Below are 19,699 nucleotides of genomic sequence, written 5' to 3'. Positions count from 1 at the left end.
ATGACAGGGGTATAAATATGAGGTGACACGCAGGCTAAATCCCTTAGTCATCCAACAACATGGACAAAAGGTTGTTGACCTTCACAAATCAGGCATTGGCTATAAAAAGATAGCTACATGTCTGAAAATACCAATGGCAATAATGGCAATAATTAATACATTTTAAACAACTGGTGACTGATGAACCTGCCTCGAAGAGGATGCAAGTGTATTAAGAAGGATGGTTCAAGTGGCAAAAAAAATCTCCAAGGATAATAGTTGGAGAATTGCAGAAGGGTAACATCTTGGAGTCACCAAGTCTCCAAAACTACAATTAGACGCCACCAATGCCAAAAAGTTATTTGAAAGGGTTGCTAGAACAAAGCCACAGTTTGCTAAATGTCATTGGAAGTATGATTGGAACCATGTTCTATGGTCTGATTAGACTACAATAGAGATTTTTGGCAACAAGGGTTTGGTGTAAAAAGAGAGCCATGGTCATGCAGAAAATAAGTATGGTGGTGGATCTGTGATGTTGTGGGCCTGTTTACTTCCAAAAACCCTGGGAACATTGTAAGGATCAGTGGTGGAAATATTACCCAATTTTCATACTTGAGTAAAAGTATAGATAGCTTAATAGAAAGTTACTCAAGTGAACGTCAGCCTGTACAATACTAGTTGAGTAAAAGACAAAGTATTTGGTTTTAAATATACTTAAGGATCAAAATTAGGGCCTGCCGAGTTGCGCAGTGGTCTAAGGCACTGCATCGCTGTGCCACGAGAGATTCTAGGTTCGAGTCCAGGCTCTGTTGCAGCCGGCTGTGACCGGGAGACCCATGGGGCGGCGCACAATTGGCTCAGCGTCATCTGGGTTAGGGGAGGGTTTGGCCGGCAGGGATGTCCTTGTCCCATCACACACTAGCAACTCCTGTGGCTGGCTGGGCACAGTGCATGCTGACACGGTTGCCAGGTGTTTGGCGTTTCCTCGGACACATTGGTGCGGCTGGCTTCCCGGTTAAGTGGGCATTGTGTTAAGAAGCAGTGTGGCTTGTTTCAGAGGACGCACGGCTCTCGACCTTCACCTCTCCCGAGTCCATACGGGAGTTGCTGCAATGAGACAAGACTGTAACTACCAATTGGATAACGAGAAAATGGGGTAAAAAAATATATTTCAAAAATAATACATTCTTTAGGAATGTATTAAAGTAAAAATTGTCAAAAACAGAAATAGTAAAGTACAGATAGCCCCCAAAAACGACTTAAGTACTTTACACCACTGGTTAGGATACATAGCATCATGAGATTTTAGGCAAAAACCTGTCTGCCGCTGCCAGGAGGCTAAAACTGGGTCGTCGTTGGATCTTCCAACAGGACAGCAATCCAAAGCAAACCTCCAAATCCACAAGAAAATGGTTCACTGACCATAGAATCAAGGTTTTGCGATGGCCATCCCAGTCCCCTGACCTAAACCCCATTGAAAACCTGTGGGGTGAGCTGAAGATGGGACTCCACAAGCGAGGACCAAGGATCTGGAAGAATGGTCTCAAATTGCTTCCTGTGTTCTCCCACCCCATCAAACATTACAAGACAACTCAGAGCTGTTATCTTGGAAAGGGGAGGGTGCTCAAATAACTAAATGCAGGGGTGCCAATAATTGTGATATGCATGTTTGTTTAAAAAAAAAAAAAAAAAAAAAAAAAAAAAAATTTTGTTACTTAAAAGGTTAGATTCATATATTTTGAGTGTAAGATTAAGCTGACAAACAGCTTTTTTCCCCAGCCTTTTTTGTTCATATTTACCTAGGGTGTAGAGATGAATATATTGGTCATTTGTTTATATTAGAAATCTATTGCACACATGCACAAACATATGTGTGTGTGTGCCCATGTTGGTGTGTGTGCCTTCTGACATGTATGTAATTGGTTTGTGTGTATATCAACTACTTACTAACTGGTACACAAAAACAAATGTTGACCTTTTATATTCTGGACTGGTTGTTTACCTGTAAAGTGTGCTGATTGTGTAATATATGTTGTTACTCAGTGGGGATGGAAAACCCCAAAATAAATGTTGCTCTGAAAAAATGTTTGGATTGAATATGAATATGTCAACATTGGATATCTTTTTTTTAAGCAGTAGATTCAATCAACCTAAGTTTGTTACATGTTTGATGGTATGATTGTTTTTGACTGAGGATAAATGCCTCCTATTCTTGATGTCTTCGAAGCAGTAGTGGGAGACACAAGGATGATGGGGGACCAGGCTATGATGATGGGGGGGGGGGGGTGTCACCAGTTTCCCATGTTTGGGAGACACACTGTACTTATCATGTCAGTCTCCCCACTGGGCACCAATTACTTACCAGATGCTCCGTTCCCATTCCACCAAGGAACTTTACAGTTACCATAAGACCGATGGCTACCTTATCTTTCCCTGTGTCTACAGGACAGTGTGAGAGAAAAACCATTAGATCAATGTAATGTTTCACTAAGAAAATATTTAACAGGAGCAAATGCCATGTTCTGAAGGTACTGTAAGACTATGAGTTCAGTATTTTGTAATTCAAAGAGTATTTGGAGTAGAAACACGCAGGAAGGGGCTTCAGATGAGCTTGTTTATTGAGGCTATGTACAATAGCGCTTCATTACATGATCCACCTCTAGAACTGTGTACAACATCCCTCTTACAAAACAAATCACAAAAGCAGAACGCCATAACACGATGTGAATCGTGGGGAGAGAGAAACAGCGTATGAATGGGATTAGAGAGCACAGATTTATAATAGCTGCAGCAGTAGTAATGGAAGTAGCAAGACACAGACCAAAAATATGTTTTGTTTACTCTCCTCATGAGCTCAATTCCACCCCAGGGTCCCCCAAGTTACCTAACTGACCCTTAAACTACGGCAGATATTTTTTTGCGTCGGAGAGAAACAACGAGAAACTGAAAAGGAGAGATTGCAAACTGAAGATTCCCTTCCTGATTATCACATTTGTCTTCATTTCCTACAAAAATATGAATATACAACAATTGAAGAGAGATCAACAAGTAGCAGCCAAGACAGTATTTAGAAGAGCATCACGTCTATTGCACAGACATTTTTTGCTTTGCTTCCTTTCCCCTTCACACCTTGTATATTGTCCTCCTGTCTAACCCCAAAAGTCCTGATTTTAACCAGCTCTGGTCCTGTGCTGAAGCAAATAGCAGCACAGCCACAGAAGTACACTGCAATATAAATTAGCTTGGTGAGAACAGAATACATGTCATACTGATCCTATCCAGAGGATTTGGGCCCCTTGAGAAGAGAATAATGCTCTCCTTAAATGAACTTTACCCTAAAAATCAGTGTCGCCCCTCCCCCCCATCCTAACTGCACAGAGCATTTATAACATCCTAACTGCTCAGAGCATTTATAACATCCTAACTGCACAGAGCATTTATAACATCCTAACTGCACAGAGCATTTATAACATCCTAACTGCTCAGAGCATTTATAACATCCTAACTGCTCAGAGCATTTATAACATCCTAACTGCTCAGAGCATTTGTAACATCCTAACTGCTCAGAGCATTTGTAACATCCTAACTGCTCAGAGCATTTGTAACATCCTAACTGCTCAGAGCATTTGTAACATCCTAACTGCTCAGAGCATTTGTAACATCCTAACTGCTCAGAGCATTTATAACATCCTAACTGCACAGAGCATTTATAACATCCTAACTGCGCAGAGCATTTATAACATCATAACTGCACAGAGCATTTATAAATCAGAACCCGCACCAGTCACCAAACGAAGTAAATAAAGATATGCAGTACCAGTCAAACATTGACACACCTACTCATTCCATGGTTATTTTTACAATTTTCTCAATTCTAGAATAATAGTGAAGACATCAAAACTATGACTTAACACATATGGAATCATGTAGTAACCCCCCCCGAAAAAGTGTGAATACATTCTATATTTGAGATTGCTCAAAGTAGCCACCCTTTGCCTTGATGACAGCTTTGCACACTCTTGAAACAGTCTTGAAGGAGTTCCCACATATCCTGAGCACTTGTTGGCTGTTTTTCCTTCACTCTGCGGTCCATCTCCTCCCAAATCATCTAAATTGGGTTGAGGTCAGGGGATTATTGAGGCCAGGTCAACTGATGAAGCACTCAATCACTCTCCTTCTTGGTAAAATAGGCAGCACACAGCCTAGAGGTGTTGGGTCATTGTCCTGTTGAAAAACAAATGATTTCCCATCTGGTTTGCGCTTAGTGGGACTGGCGTATCGCTGCAGAATGCTGTGGTAGCCACACTGGTTAAGTGTGCCTTGAATTCTAAACAAATCACCAACAGTGTCACCAGCAAAGTACCCCCACACCATCTCCTCCATACTTCACGGTGGGAACCACATATGCAGAGATCATCCGTTCACCTACTCTGCATCTCACAAAGACAGTGGTTGGAACCAAAAATCAAAAATTTGGACTCATCAGATCAAAGGACAGATTCCCACCAGTTTAATGTCCATTGCTTGGGTTTCTTGGCCCAAGCAAGTTTCCTTATTATTGATGTCCTTTAGTAGTGCTTTGTTTGCAGCAATTTGACCATGAAGACCTGATTCGCACAGTCTCCTCTAAACAGTTGATGTTGAGATGTGTCTGTTACTTGAACTCTGTGAAGCATTTATTTGGGCTGCAATTTCTGAGGCTGGTAACTCTAATGAACTTATCCTCTGCAGCAGAGGTAACTCTGGGTGTTTCCTTTCCTGTGACAGTCCTCATGAGAGCCAGTTTCATCATAGTGCTTGATGGTTTTTGTGACTGCCCTTGAAGAAACTTTCAAAAGTCTTGAAATGTTCCAGATTGACGGACCTTCATGTCTTAAAGTAGTGACGGACTGAAGTTTCTCTTTGCTTATTTGAGCTGTTCTTGCCATAATATGGACTTAGCCCTATTTGGTAAAATTATATCTTCTGTATACCACCCCTACCTTGTCAAAACACAACTGATTGGCTCAAACGCATTAAGAAGGAAAGAAATTCCACAAATTAACTTTTAACAAGGCACACCTGTTAATTGAAATACTTTCCAAGGTGACTTCCTCATGAAGCTGGTTGAGAGAATGCCAAGAGTTTGTAACGCTGTCATCAAGGCAAAGGGTGGCTACTTTGAAGAAGCTCAAATATTAAATATATGTAGATTTGTTGAACACTTTTTGGTTACTACATGATTACATGTGTAAATTTGTCATTTTCATGTCTTCACTATTATTCTACAATGTAGACAATTGTAAACAAAGCAAAATCCTGGAATGAGTAGGTGTGTTCAATCTTTTGACTGGCACTGTAGAGTGCAAAAATAAAACAGAGATCCATGTGCTCCTGTAACAACATTCATACTGAGATGAACCATATAAATAAAAACTTTCTGCCACGACTACATAAATACTTTGCATTTATCAAGAATCATTTCAAAAGCAAGCATTCCGTCTGAAGTAACATGATTGGATAAAACCACCACCACCATAGTTGTGTTTTAGTTGAGGGATATTATATCCATACAAAAAAAAAAAAAAAAAAAAAAACGATTTGGAAGGGGGGCAAGAACACGAAAGCAGGTGCTTAATCAAATAACTTACAACATTTTAAAATGATACATTTGAGAAAAATATTATATAACTATCCCTCCACCCAAAAAGCTAAGAAAACATTGTAACAGAGAGAGAACTAACATGTACAGTTATGATGGTTAAACAAAAATGGGTCATACATGTTTGGCCTATAAATAAACTGAACCAAGGATGACAGGGGAGAGACCATCTTCCCCCACAACATTATTGCCCATGTCATTCAATCATCACGAGCTTGTAGTTTGCAAAAAATCCAAAAAGTCCAAAAGAAGAGGAAAGTCATAGGTGATTTCTAAAAATAGATTATGCATTCAAATCAAAAGTGCTCACAAAGTAAAGATATGAAAAGTACATCATCTGAAACATACATTTCCATATGGTGGAGGATTTCATTTTTGTTCTGCATTTCCACACTGTTGTCTTCCTGTAGACGCACAACACGGTGTCCAGTCTAAAAAAATATGCTTGTGTTGCTCACAGTAAAACAAATCAAACTAATATGTATTCCCCAAATACAATTTGGATAAAACAGAGCCATTTGCTATTTGCATAGCTCCTGCAATGGCAACCACATTTTGATTGTAATCTTCTGCAAAACGGAAAAGCGGTTGCTGTAACTTTTAGTGATAAAATACTGAACTGTAACAAACATTTAAACTCACATTTTGAAGTGATAGAAAACAAGTTACAGGGCACCTTAATGTCAACAAAAGCTAAATTATAGAAGCCAATTTTATATATGTATGTTTTAAAATGTTTGTGATCCCAAGCACTTACAGATTGCCATGAAGCACGGATTCTCAATGCAAATTTCACCATCTAGCTTTCCAGCTTCCCTTTGAAAGTATAATTTTAGGAAAACTAAACTGCTGTTCTTTGGGACAACAAGAATGGTCTCCCCAAACCAAGTATGAATTGCGTGACCAATTGTTTTACAAATCAACAATTTCACCCTCACCAGACCGCCTCAGCTGATCTTCAGAAGGTAACCTTCACCCCACCACCCCCACAGAAAAATGTTCTGAAGCCCATCTCTCGTCCTTGTCCTCTCTAGTGGAGCGCCTCAACACAGATCTGCTCCTCTGTGATGTCATCCAGCAGCTGGGCCTCCACTGGGCTGCATATGTCACTGTCATAAACCTCTGTCCCCAGTAAGGCCTCCTCCAATGCCACCCCCTTATCCTTGAAACCATGTGGCTCCGAGGGGGAGGTGCCGGTGCTATCCACAGACTCCAGGTCCTCGATGCCTGCCCGGTAGTGAATCACGAGCAGGGTGAGAGCCTGGAGCCTCTCCCCAGACTTGGCCAGGGCGGCCGTGATCAGGGCCTTCCTTCGGGCGTCCCCCGTCTCCCTCTCCTCCAGCATCAGGGCATTGTTGTGCTCCAGTTCCTTGTCAATCTCCTGCTGCAGCTTGTCTAGCATCAGCTCCAGCTTCTGAGAGCGCTCGTCAGTGGGCAGGCCCCGGTAAAGGTCGCGGCCGATCTCCTTCACTGCGATAAATACACTGTCGTCAAGTCCTCCCTCCCGCCGTACAAGCTTGGTGCTGCCGCCGGATGCATGCTTGGAGGGGCTGGCCCCAGCGTATGTTTCTGTATCGCTGCTCTCGTTGTCAGAGATGTCGGGGATGTGCACCACATCTGGCACATCAGCCGCTTGCTCTGCCAGCCGGCTCTTTGGCACCTGGCGCAGATTGAGCAGACGGGAGCCGGTGTTGATGATGTGGCGGCTGAGGCCCGCAGTGGCGCGGTTGATGGTGGATTTGGCCTCCGGGTCGGCACTGCGTCGGTCGGTGGTGGCCACGCAGAAAGGGTGCTCGGCCAGGCACTTCTCTTGGCACTTCTTGTGGCAGACATAGGAACAGATCATGCACTGGGAGGCGGCCTTGGTCCACACCTTCTTTTTGCAGTACTCGCACCAGGTGGGGTTCTGGAACTGGGTGTCCTGAAAGTTGTGGCGCACCTCCACCAGCTGTATGGCACTGTAGGCCAGGTCGTCACGGGGAACAAAGGAAAGCTGTTCCCTCTCCCTTAGCTCGTCATCCAGCATGCTGGCCTTCTTTTCACCCTCCATCAGCCCACCACACATCTCTGACTCTCCATCAGCCAGGTAGCTGAAGTTGAGTGTGACGTCTCCGTAGCAGAGCTTCTCGTTGAAGCCCTTGTGGGTACTAAGGCTGCGCAGGGCGGTGCGGCTGACGCTGGCCCTGGGCTCTGGGGCTTCTAGTCTGAAAGTGCTCTGGTACTCAGACGAAGACGTGGACAGACACTCCAGGGCCACATGCTCCAGTGTCAAGCTGACGTGGCCCAGACACAGCAGGCTGCCCAGCTTGAAGGGGTCTTTGCACCACAGGGCCGTGTTAAGGTACTTATGGTTGCTCTCCACCGCTAACACCACAGAACCATTGCCCCAATGGGCCGTCCGGTTGCGGAACATGATCTCTGAGGACTCCCACATTGAGTGGTCCTCCATGATATCTCGGGTGATGATGGAGCTCTCAGACACCTTGTCTTTGGCCAGGTCCTGCTTGCTGGGAGCGGAGGGGGCCCCTGGTGGCTCTTCGCAGGGCTCGGGTGGTTTGACCGCCGGCTTTGGTTCGGGCTGTTTCACAGGTGTCGTCACAGCACTGCCTTTGTCACCATTGCTTCCAGTGGAGTGTGTAGGAGTCTTTTCTGGAGTTTTCTCAGGTGCGGTGGTAGCTTCGCTCCCCTCCAGCAGATTTTGTGTTTCAGAAAAGGCTGACGTTAATTTAATGTGGGGTCTAGGGGGCACCAGCGGGCGAGTGGGTGGGGATGGAGGGGGGACAGTGGAGCGCTGTGGCCCCTCTCCTGGCTCACCACTCTTGTGTGGTGAGTGCTTTGGTGTGGGTGGAGGTCTGACCGGTGACTGAAGCCCTGCCAAGTTCAGTTTGCGGTTGAGGATGGGCGATATGCTGCCAAGGGGTTTGGAGGCCAGATTGGCCACAGTCCTTTTGGGGCTTTGGTTTACTGACAGGAAATCCTCCTTGGCCTCGGCGCTGCTGCTAAGCAGGCTAGACTTGGGGTCTGCAATCGACTCTTCAAACTCAGAGTCCATGTCTCTGCTGTCGGATATGTCGGCGAGGGCGGTGATGGGTGCCGGGTCCTCCTCATAGCCCCCCGGCGGGAGGATGAACCCGGGCTCCTCCAGCTGGCCCAGCCCTTCCTGGAGGGCTCCCAGGCCAATGGTGGTGCTCTGGTGACGCACAGGCCTCTCATACAGGACCAGCACCCTGTCCCCTGCCTGCTTCAGCAGTTTGGGCACTTGGACAGAGGATGTCACTTTGACACCTGCCCAGAGATAGAGAACATGTTAGACTCATACTGAGATAAACAGTACAACTTAACAAAATACATCCAGTATTACTGTATGCTGCTGTTCTTAAGTCACTTCAAACATCCTTAGGGTTGCCAGATCATGCCACAGTCGGTTTACTTATGCTGCATGGGCTTAAGTGTCTTACCGCCGATGGCAATGAGTCGATCGCCCCTCTGTAGGTCTGCCAGGGCAGCAGGAGAGTTGGGAGTGACTGTCTCAATGCTGACATGGACCGCATCACCCTCACAGTCGGGGATGTGCCTGAATGTCATACCCACACTGCCAAAGGGCCCTTTGATCACCTCTGCCTGAAACACACAGAGAGAAACAAACACACTTAGCACTTTCAACTTAGGATCACTTTCAAACTAGAATCCTGAAGTGAAAACAATAACAAAGTGTTTTGCTAAAATGCTAAGAAATGTAACCACTCTCAAATGTATAGATAGAGCTATGGATGCATGGACTGACCATCCATGATATAAAAAAATATACTTTTAACCATGTTTTGAGGCTATACAGTGTTTGTAAGTAAGCTCATAAGGCATTTATAAGGTATATTCTACAAGAATGAATGGGTATATAGAATAATGTGTAAGTCCAAAAATTGATGTAGCAACTAAGGATTCTAACTTTAAGCTTGCTATGGATATCAGAACATTGAAGAAAATACAGTAAGCCAAAGTATCACCGAACAGTTAACACCCTTACAGCATACAAATATTCAACAATATTAGTATTCAACAAATGAAGAAGTTCATTTCTAGACAGTAAGTAAACACTATTTATAGCAGTCGACTATAAACATCTCATATGTTGCCTGACTACAATATTTTATTTTGAAACGTTAATAAATACATGCTGTGTTAATTTTGGCAGGGTTACCTGCCTTCAATACCCACTGTCATGTGCGTAGGTCTCAAGCCCATAGTAAGTCAGCGCTAACCGGCTAGCTACTAATGTTAGCTAGCTAAGCATGAAGAATTTACATCTACTTTACCTTGCATAACATGGGACGGCAGGGTAGCCTAGTGGTTAGAGAGTTGGACTAGTAACCGGAAGGTTGCAAGTTCAAACCCCTGAGCTGTCAAGGTACAAATCTGAAAAGGCAGTTAACCCACTTTTCCTAGGAAAATAAGAATTTCTTCTTAACTGACTTGCTGACTAACTGACGTGCTAAATAAAGGTTAAATTTAAAAAATTGTTTCAGGTCTTTTTGCCTGTTGAACTAGCTTAAACGATTCATATACAGTGCATTCAAAAAGTATTCAGACTACTTGATTTTTTCCCACAATTATTCTAAAGTGAAATAAAAATTTAAAAAATCCCATCAATTTACACTACACACAATAATGACATATCAAAAACAGGTTTAAACATTTTTGCAAATGTATTCAAAATAAACTTAAATATCACATTTACACAAGTATTCAGAACCATTAAATCAATACTTTGTTGAAGCACCTTTGGCAGCGATTACAGCCTAGAGTCTTCTTGGGTATGACGCTACAAGCTTGGCACACCTGTATTTGGTGAGTTTCTCCCATTCTTCTCTGCAGATCCTCTCATGCTCTGTCAGGTTGGATGGGGAGTGTGGCTTGGGGTTGTTGTCCTGTTGGAAGGTGAATCTTTGCCCCAGTCGGAGGCCCTGAGCGCTATGGAGCAGGTTTTCATCAAGGATCTCTCTGTACTTTGCTCCGTTCATCTTTTCCTCGATCCGGTCTCCAAGTCCCTGCCGCTGAAAAACATCCCCATAGCATAATGCTGCCTCCACCATGCTTCACCGTAGTGATGGTGCCAGGTTTCCTTGGCATTCAGGCCAGAGTTCAATCTTGGTTTCATCAGACCAGAGAATCGTGTTTCTCATGGTCAGAGTTGCTTCAATATATCCACAGAATTTTCCTTAATCATGATGCAATCTATTTTGTGAAGTGCACCAGTCCCTCCTGCAGCAAAGCACTCCCACAACATGATGCTGCCACCGACGTGCTTCACGGTTGGGATGGTGTTCTTCGGCATGGTCATTATGGCCAAACAGTTCTATTTTTGTTTCATCAGACCAGAAGACATTTCTCCAAAAAGTACGATCTTTGTCCCCATGTGCAGTTGCAAACCGTAGTCTGGCTTTTTTATGGCGGTTTTTGGAGCTTCTTCCTTGCTGAGCGGCCTTTCAGGTAATCTCTAGGAGACAGAACGCATCTCCTTCCTGAGCGGTATAATGGCTGCGTGGTCCCAAGGTGTTTATACTTGCATACTATTGTTTGTACAGATGAACGTGGTACCATCAGGTGTTTGGAAATTGCTCCCAAGGATGAACCAAAGGTCTACAATTTTTTTTCTGAGGTCTTGACTGATTTCTTTTGATTTTCCCATGATGTCAAGCAAAGAGGCACTGAGTTTGAAGGTCGGCCTTGAAATACATCCACAGGTACACCTCTAATTGACTCAAATGATGTCAGAAGCTTCTAAAGCCATGACATAATTTTCTGGAATTTTCCAAGCTGTTGAAAGGCACAGTAAACTTAGTGTATGTAAATTTCTGACCCACTGGAATTGTGATACAGTGAATTATTAGTGAAATAATCTCGTCTGTAAACAATTGTTGGAAAAATTACTTGTGACATGCACAAAGTAGATGTCCTAACCGACTTGCCAAAACTATAGTTTGTTAACAAGAAATTTGTGGAGTGGTTGAAAAAATGAGTTTCAATGACTCCAACCTAAGTGTATGTAAACTTCCGACTTCAACTGTATGTAAGCAAGTTTGAAATGATCATGTTTTAGTCAAATATTAAAATCGGACAATTTGCAATCTACAAAAATCCCAGCTCCTGTTGAGTCATGCTGATGGCAGAGTCAGCATGAGTCCATGGGCCCATCCTGCCTGGTGTCAATGGTACAGACTGGTGGCGGTGGTGTAATGGTGTGGGGATTGAGCAATGTTTCCTTGCCTTGAAGAAAAAGATAGAATACAGAGATAGAGGTGCTAGTGTCAGAGGTTACGTAAAACCAAACGGTTTTACTTGGCTCGCTCGGTTGTGGCTTGACAAGTAGAAATGAAAGCATAGCTACAAATAGAGAACATTAGAACAATTCAAGTTGGTTTAGCAATGGCAAATATACTTTAAATGAGTAGGCAACACTCACCAATAAGCTATCTATCCTCAACAGCTCAGGCCAACATTGCTGTTCTGCAGAATGGATGAGTTGTGTGTTCCACCTGGCCACCACATTCAGCAGCGTATTTTGCGCATCACACAATGTGCAGGTGATAGGTTGAGTGAGTGGAAGCCTTTTCTGTTCACATAGCTTTTATGGCGATGTGGGTGCCGTTTACTGCTCCATTCGTATTTGGGAACCTATTGATGGCAAAGAAACCCCTCAACTTTAACCTGTTGTGAGATGGTGTAAGGAAATTGTATGCAACTGTTCGTTTTGCGAATGATCACATCCAAAACACAGTCCATCGAGCTGTGAGCACTTGGATGTGCACCGGAGTGGCATGTGCTTGCCTTTCTAAAGTAGGTAATAAATCCTTACAAAAATCCTATAACATTGGTTTGGGGAAACTATGTCTGATGATCCAATTTGTACTTGGCGCTAAAAAGTCCCACCTGTCTCTAAAAACGTGCTCTCTGCAAAATACAATAACTGTGCCAAATCTTCCAACAGAGCAAGATCGGCCAGCTCTCATTCCATTTCCTTTAATAGTATTTCAACAATGGCTTCCCTTTGCACCTCTAATTAAACAAATAACTGTACTTTATAAGGATTATTATTGTAACAAAAGCACTGTCAAGATTTGTTGCATGACTTCACAATAAAAATTGATTATAATTTCAACATATATTTGACCCATTCACTAGGCTACGCTTGACCAGCAGTTCCCGTATTCCGACCAATTGACACCGTGCGTACGCATGGTCATGGATGTAAATTTACGCTCACTCTCAAGCAAACGTTCATATTGATAAATCTCACACCTTGCGTGGAAATGATACCCTGCATCGTTTACGCACAGATTTGTGCCTACAGATGATTGATAAATGAGGCTCCTGGAGTTTACCAGCTGCCTCAATCACTGTCACAACGCACTGAGAACAAGTCACGTATCCACCATTCACCGGTTGTGACGTCGGGGCAGCCTGCTTTGTGTCTCCATGGCCCAATGCAACATGACAGCATGTGTCGCTAAAGTGCAGTCCGTCTAAAGTTGGAGTCCCCCTCTATTGTATGCAGATCCTCATAACACCATGTCATCATGGGACAATTCCAACTATCAACATCGTGCACACACCAACACAACTATAGAATTGTGGAGGAAGTTGATGAAGTCGGTCAGATCTTGAATGAGAGTTCAAATGTGATGAGTGATTGATGGTTGAGGGAGAAGGGGAGACCGAGAGGACTCAGAGAAGCCAGAGAGACTGAGACGAACAACTGTAATTTCCCAGCTGTCATTTGGCATAATTCTCAAGGAGGGCACTGATCGAGTTAGGGGCGGGGATGAAAAAGCAAATGATCTATATGAGCTGGCAAGCCGAGGGGGGTTGATTCACTTGAAGCTGACGGATGATTTCAAACCTGGGATGGGAACCTTTTGGAGATAAAGAGATGTGGCTACATCACAATGCAACACTGTAGGCAAGAACAGATCATAATGGTTTATATTTCTAATAAAAGTTTCAGGTATCATCAGAAAAAGTAAAATGGTAACTTGTGCTTTTGACGTATATTTATTTGACTATTTTATTGTTGGAAATCAAATGATTGTGCAATCATAAAGAACTGCAGACTATCTTGACTATGTTCACACATGTTGCAGATGGTTTAAAAATACTTACAATACACCAGAAAAATAAAAACACTTGGAGGTGTGAACCATGAAAATAGCCTGTAGACCTTGTCACATTGGGAGGCAACTGACAATTATTTTTTTTGTAATTTTTAAAATAAAAATAACAAAAAAAATCAGTTTTATTGTCACATACACCATATAGGTGCAGTGAAATGTGTTGTTTTACAGGGTCAGCCAGATTAGGGTTAAGTGCCTTGCTCAAGGGCACAGACAAAATCAAATATTGTCAGCTCAGGTTTTCAAACCAGTGACCTTTCGGTTACTGGCCCAATGATCTTACCGCTAGGCTACCTGCCGCCATTATATGGTATGGACAGCAGTTTTTTTTAAGTTAGTCCTATAACCCGTTTATAAATCCTGTGGACCCAGGAACCTGCCTTTTCATTTGAGACATTCCAAATTAATTTAATGCAGGTCTCTGCCTCACGGCTTAACCTGATCTGGCCACGTTGCTCCCCTTTCCTAGAATGCCCTAACGACATTTAAAAGGCAACAGGTGTTTGTGGGGAAACTAGGAGAACAGCAAAGCTAACAGTAGCTGTAAAGACAAACTGTGCACAAGAGCCTTTAAAGTCATCAAAATTGTGCACAAGTCAATGATGAAGACCACTGTGTATCTAAGGATTAAATGTCAGGAATTGTGAAAAACTGAGTTTAAATGTATTTGGCTAAGGTGCATGTAAACTTTCGACTTAAACTGTGTAAATACACACACACACACACACACACACACATTCTTACACTAATATATTAAATTTTTTTATATATATATATATATTTTTTTTACAAGTGTCAAACAGAGTTGACAGCATGCTCTTGTAATATTAGAGGAGGAAACTACACATTTTGTAGGTAAGTCAAACTATGGAGGCCAATCTTGCCAAAGAAAACATGTTGTTTTCCCCCTTTTCTAAAATAAGAGGCCAGTGAGATTCAGAAGAGGGTCTAAAACCACACATACCGTAAGCTCCAAAATTATTGGAACCCTTGATAAAAGACGAGCAAACTCGACTTCAGAAAATAAATATACAAAATACTGTATAATCTATATTTTATGCCAAAAGAATTACACTAATACAATTGCTCAGAGAAAGAGATATTGTTTAACAAGTCATATTTACTTTTCTCAAAAAGATAGGGGTCAAAATTATTGGCACCCTTGTTTTAAATACCCTTACCTTGCAAACATAATGGCACTGGGCCTTTTAATAAAATGTTTTAGGAGATTGGAGAACACATTGGGAGGGATTTAGACAATTCCTCCATAAGTAATCTTTCCAGATTCTTGATATCCTTCGTCTGTGCTTATGGACTGCCCACTTCAATTCAAACCACAGGTTTTCAATGGGGTTCAAGTCTGGAGACTCAGATGGCCATTGCAAAATGTTGATTTAGTGGTCAAGTAACCATTTCTTTATGGATTTTGATGTGTGCTTGGGGTTACTGGCTTGCTAGAAGATTCACCTGCGTCCAAGTTTCAGCCTCCTGGCAGCGGTAACCAGGTTTTTGGCTAAAATGTCCTAGTACTGTGTAAAGTTCATGATGACGTAGACCTTAACAAGGGCCCCAGGAGCAGTGGAAGCAAAATAGCCCCATAACGTCAAAGATCCACCACCATATTTTACAGTAGGTATGGGTTAATCTTTCTTTCGAAGCCAAACCCACCACTAGCCCAAGAGCTATATTTTCATGTCATCCAACACATGTAAACGCCTGGAGTATGCTAAACGGCAATGGCACTTGGATCGGAACCTGTGCTGTGGTCAGATTATATGAAAATAGAGTTCTTTGGCCACGTACACCAGTGGTGGAAAGCTGCATAAAAAGAAAAGACCATACCTACTGTAAAATATGTGGACTTGTTCATCAAAATCTCTTTCTCTGAGTAATTGTATTAGTATAAAATATTATTTAAAAAATGTAGCATGCAATATAGCTCAGAAATGTTAAATGTATTATTTATTTTCATTCAGTCTTTTTCGTTTATCTATCAACGGTGCCAATCATTTTGGACCCGAGTGTACATAAAGCAATTCAAGCTCAACATTTAGCTGGGCAGAGTGAATATCAAGGGTGCCGCCGCTATTACTGAGGCTAATATCTTCTTTGTGCCAGGAGCGGAAACGCTGTATGATCTAAACCGGAGGCTTTCATCTGAGAATGTCTGCCTCTGAAAGCATTGCAATCCACTTCAGTCGCTGGTTATGATGCAAATCGCACACAAGGCTGCGACTGACAAAAGACAATTTAACATCAGATCGAATGGTCTGCTATACACTGCTATAGTCACGAAGCAAATTCAATTGACGACAAACCATCAGCTGGATCCTAATGAGTTTCAGCATCCAACCTGAAGAAACACTGATCTCCGAACTAGACATTCAGTCTAAAACCTCACAATTCTAAAAAGCATTAAACAAAACTGTTTCCATGGTACTGCAGCTTATCAATATTTTGTGATGATAATGCTCGCCGGGGGCCTCCTGGGTGGCGCAGTGGTTAAGGGCGCTGTAGTGCAGCGCCAGCTGTGCCATCAGAGACTCTGGGTTCGCGCCCAGGCTCTGTCGTAACCGGCCGCGACCGTGAGTTCCATGGGGCGACGCACAATTGGCCTAGCGTCGTCCGGGTTAGGGAGGGCTTGGTCGGTAGGGATGTCCTTGTCTCATCGCGCACCAGCGACTCCTGTGGCGGGCCGGGAGCAGTGCGCACTAACCAAGGTTGCCAGGTGCACAGTGTTTTCTCCAACACATTGGTGCGGCTGGCTTCCGGGTTGGATGCGCGCTGTGTTAAAAAGCAGTGCGGCTAGGTTGGGTTGTGTATCAGAGGACGCATGACTTTCAACCTTCGTCTCTCCCGAGCTTGTACGGGAGTTGTAGCAATGAGACAAGATAGTCGCTACTAAACAATTGGATACCACGAAATTGGGGAGAAAAGGGGGCAAAAATCCCCCCCCCCCAAAAAAAAGATCATGCTTGCCGGGTCAAGGAGGGTTAGGCTTGAAGCGCATCAGTTTGCCTTGAATAGGATTTGTAGGAAATCGGTTTATCTGATAGGCATGTCACCTCTTGAAGTCTCTCAAAAATGAGACACTATACAAAAGAAGAAAGCAGAGATAATACCCTCTGCTATGACTGTTCTACATGCCCTGGCAGCAAGACATCGTGTGTGTGTCCATGTCACTGTTTACCCCAAAAAATCCTAACCCACTCAGAGGAGTCATTGAGTGGCAATTATGGGTAATTTGCAAGGATGAACGCCGACTAAAGGGCAATTATGGAGGAGAAGGTAGGAGCAGTGGGGAGCGGCGTAGGATTCAGCCAGGCCAATCATTTCAGGGAGCAGGTAAACAGATGCTGCCGCTCACCAGGGCTGTGGCGTGCAGCGCTCCGCACCACATCAATTTAAACTGATGCTGTACACGGTCCCTATAGATCAGCACGCCTGGCCCACAGATGGCCTACCTGCCATGAACTAAAAAGAGGCACACCAAACACACACCTCCCTGAGGAGGAATATTCATTGACCAGCATTAATGTCCCCTCGAGCTGTGTGTACAACATGGTACCATTGTCTTGAGTGACATGTGATTACATTCATAGGGGTGACGTAACACTAAAAAGCTTTACAGTTAGATGACCAAGTCGTAGGCTGCAGCAAAATAATACAGGGTTGAATACATCTATGCTTGCAGTTACAGCACTTCAAGTATTTATACTGAAAAAATGATCGCCTTGCACTGAGCGGAAATCATATGTTTTTCAGTACAGGAAGTGAGGTGAGTCAACACCATTGATGACTAAATACAACTCCACTACGTCCTTTATTCAGTTACTATTCACAGGGAAACAAGTAGTGAAATCGTAAACATAAAACTGCAGGATGATTCACACAAAAAAAAACAGTGTCCCCACAAATACAATTGTATGCTCTGCTAAGCAACATTGCCTCTGAACAGAGTGCACAGACATCAAATTGTACGCTGCAATTGTAATGACAGGCCGTCTGACAGAGTACATTGGTGAGAAACAAATTACCCATGTAGCAGATGCCAAGAGATTGAGAGGCGGTGGGTAGCCTAGTGGTTAAGCGGTGGAAAATCTGTCGATGTGCCTTTGAGCAAGGCACTTAACCCTAATCGCTTCTGTAAGTCACTCTGGATAAGAGAGTCAGCTAAATTACCAAAATGTCAAATGTAAATGAGCAAATATGCCAAGTTGAGGCACATGGATGGGTGTGTGTGTGTGCTGACAGACAGTCATTGGAGCTATTGTGCTCAAACACAGTAGCCTTGCATATATACCTGTTGCTCGAGCGACGCCGCTGTTCAATCTACCTCTTCATCCACCCCCTGGGTCATTTGCATATGAGAGCAGAGTTTTTTTGGTTTTTGTGAAGTGCAAATAGTGCCTTCTCCCCTCCCACATGCTGTGTGCACAACACACACGCACACACACGGTGGACACTGACAAGAAAGAAAACCCCAAATGAATTTAGAAATAAGACCGCTGTTCTCTCCCAGAAGTTCATTAAAGAGTGTTTGTCCCGGGCTCCTTCAGAGTTATGGTCTAATGTACACCGATGATTCATTCAACTGACATAAGAGAAACCAGCACAACCTCTTATAATACACCAGTGCTGCTGCTGACATAAAACAATTATAGTAGTATTCCTTTCAGCTTGATGTTAGTATCCAAATATTAATATAAAGTATATATATATATATATATATATATATATATATATATATATATATATATATATATTAATATATATATATTAATATATATATATATATATATATATATATAGTATGCGCCAGTAAACACATTTTTATCATTTAGATTATTTTTTTTAAAGACTGAATATCAACCATGGTGACCTGAAATTCAACTAATGAAAAACCATGTGTGCCAAACAGGCCTTTTTTAATTGCACTTTTTGTGCTTAAAGTTGTTTTTAAATGGCTTTTACCCTCAAATGACATTGTTTTATTATTTTACGTGGGTGCTTAATCTCAAGCGCGAGCTGAAGTGACTGAGTAATCTAGTTAACATTGACAGAGAACAGACAGCTCTTGGTTTCTTCTCACTGAGGAGAAAAACAAACAGGAAGCGTAGCAACAGTGAATGGCCTCGATGTAAATAGAACCATTTTCTGCCTATTTCAGCAAACCTTTTTTATCTGTGCTGCCATGAAGAACAAATGAAAGGTTAATATTACTTATTTAGCAGGTATTCCTGATTAAAATACACATTCGTCTGTAGCCTCGCTTGAGTAAGAATACAGTTGGCCATTATCTTCTTTGATTCATCACAGTATCTATTTAAATCACACGTTGGATTTTTACTTAAATTGGCCTGTACTGTGAAATCTATTCAATAGTTTGTTGATAATGTGTGTCTCTTCTTTGTTATTATGTAGCCTAATGAAATTGTGAAATTCTATGACAGAGAAATTTTAGATAAATGTTTAACTTCAGCATTCCCTACATCAACGTCCATGTGTAGACTGACACCATGCTAGATGCCAAAATATAAGCAGCAATATCATGACGTTAGGCAGCAAGAGGTACAAAACTAGAAATGTTAGCCAAAACAAACACATAGTTTCAGTGGTTTTGCACTATTCTGAAAAAATATAAAACATGTCAACGATACTAGCCCATTACTTTCCTTCTGCCTCAATTGTTTTCATATAATACCCTGTATAGGCCAGGTAGTGCTACAGTCAAACCTTAACCAGCTTCATCTATATTTCAGTTTGTACCTCTAAAAGCACATATTACACTCTCTAGTGTAACATGTGCTTTTAGAGGTACAAACTGAAATATAGATGACCTGAGAGGGCTGGGGCTTCTGCAGAATGGCTGAACTTGAAGCTCCTCTCGGGCTGGTCCAGCGGGTTGCAC

At 42.6% G+C, this 19,699-nt stretch overlaps 1 protein-coding gene across 1 annotated transcript in view; it reads right to left on the bottom strand.

Annotated features, from left to right (window-relative positions):
• Positions 1-2,579: 2,579 nt before the first annotated feature.
• LOC135512365 (PDZ domain-containing protein 8-like) overlaps positions 2,580-19,699 on the bottom strand; it is a 71,180-nt gene continuing 54,060 nt past the window's right edge. The window contains exons 4-5 of the mRNA XM_064934342.1: positions 9,079-9,241; positions 2,580-8,905 (exon numbers count right to left, since the gene is read on the bottom strand). Of these exons, the coding sequence (XP_064790414.1) occupies positions 6,651-8,905; positions 9,079-9,241 (2,418 nt within the window). The 3' untranslated portion in view covers positions 2,580-6,650. The remainder of the gene's footprint in view (positions 8,906-9,078; positions 9,242-19,699) is intronic.

Source organism: Oncorhynchus masou, chromosome 24, assembly GCF_036934945.1.
Source record: "Oncorhynchus masou masou isolate Uvic2021 chromosome 24, UVic_Omas_1.1, whole genome shotgun sequence".
In the NCBI taxonomy this organism is placed as follows: Eukaryota; Metazoa; Chordata; class Actinopteri; order Salmoniformes; family Salmonidae; genus Oncorhynchus; species Oncorhynchus masou.
This window is presented reverse-complemented; position numbering and strand designations above follow the sequence as displayed.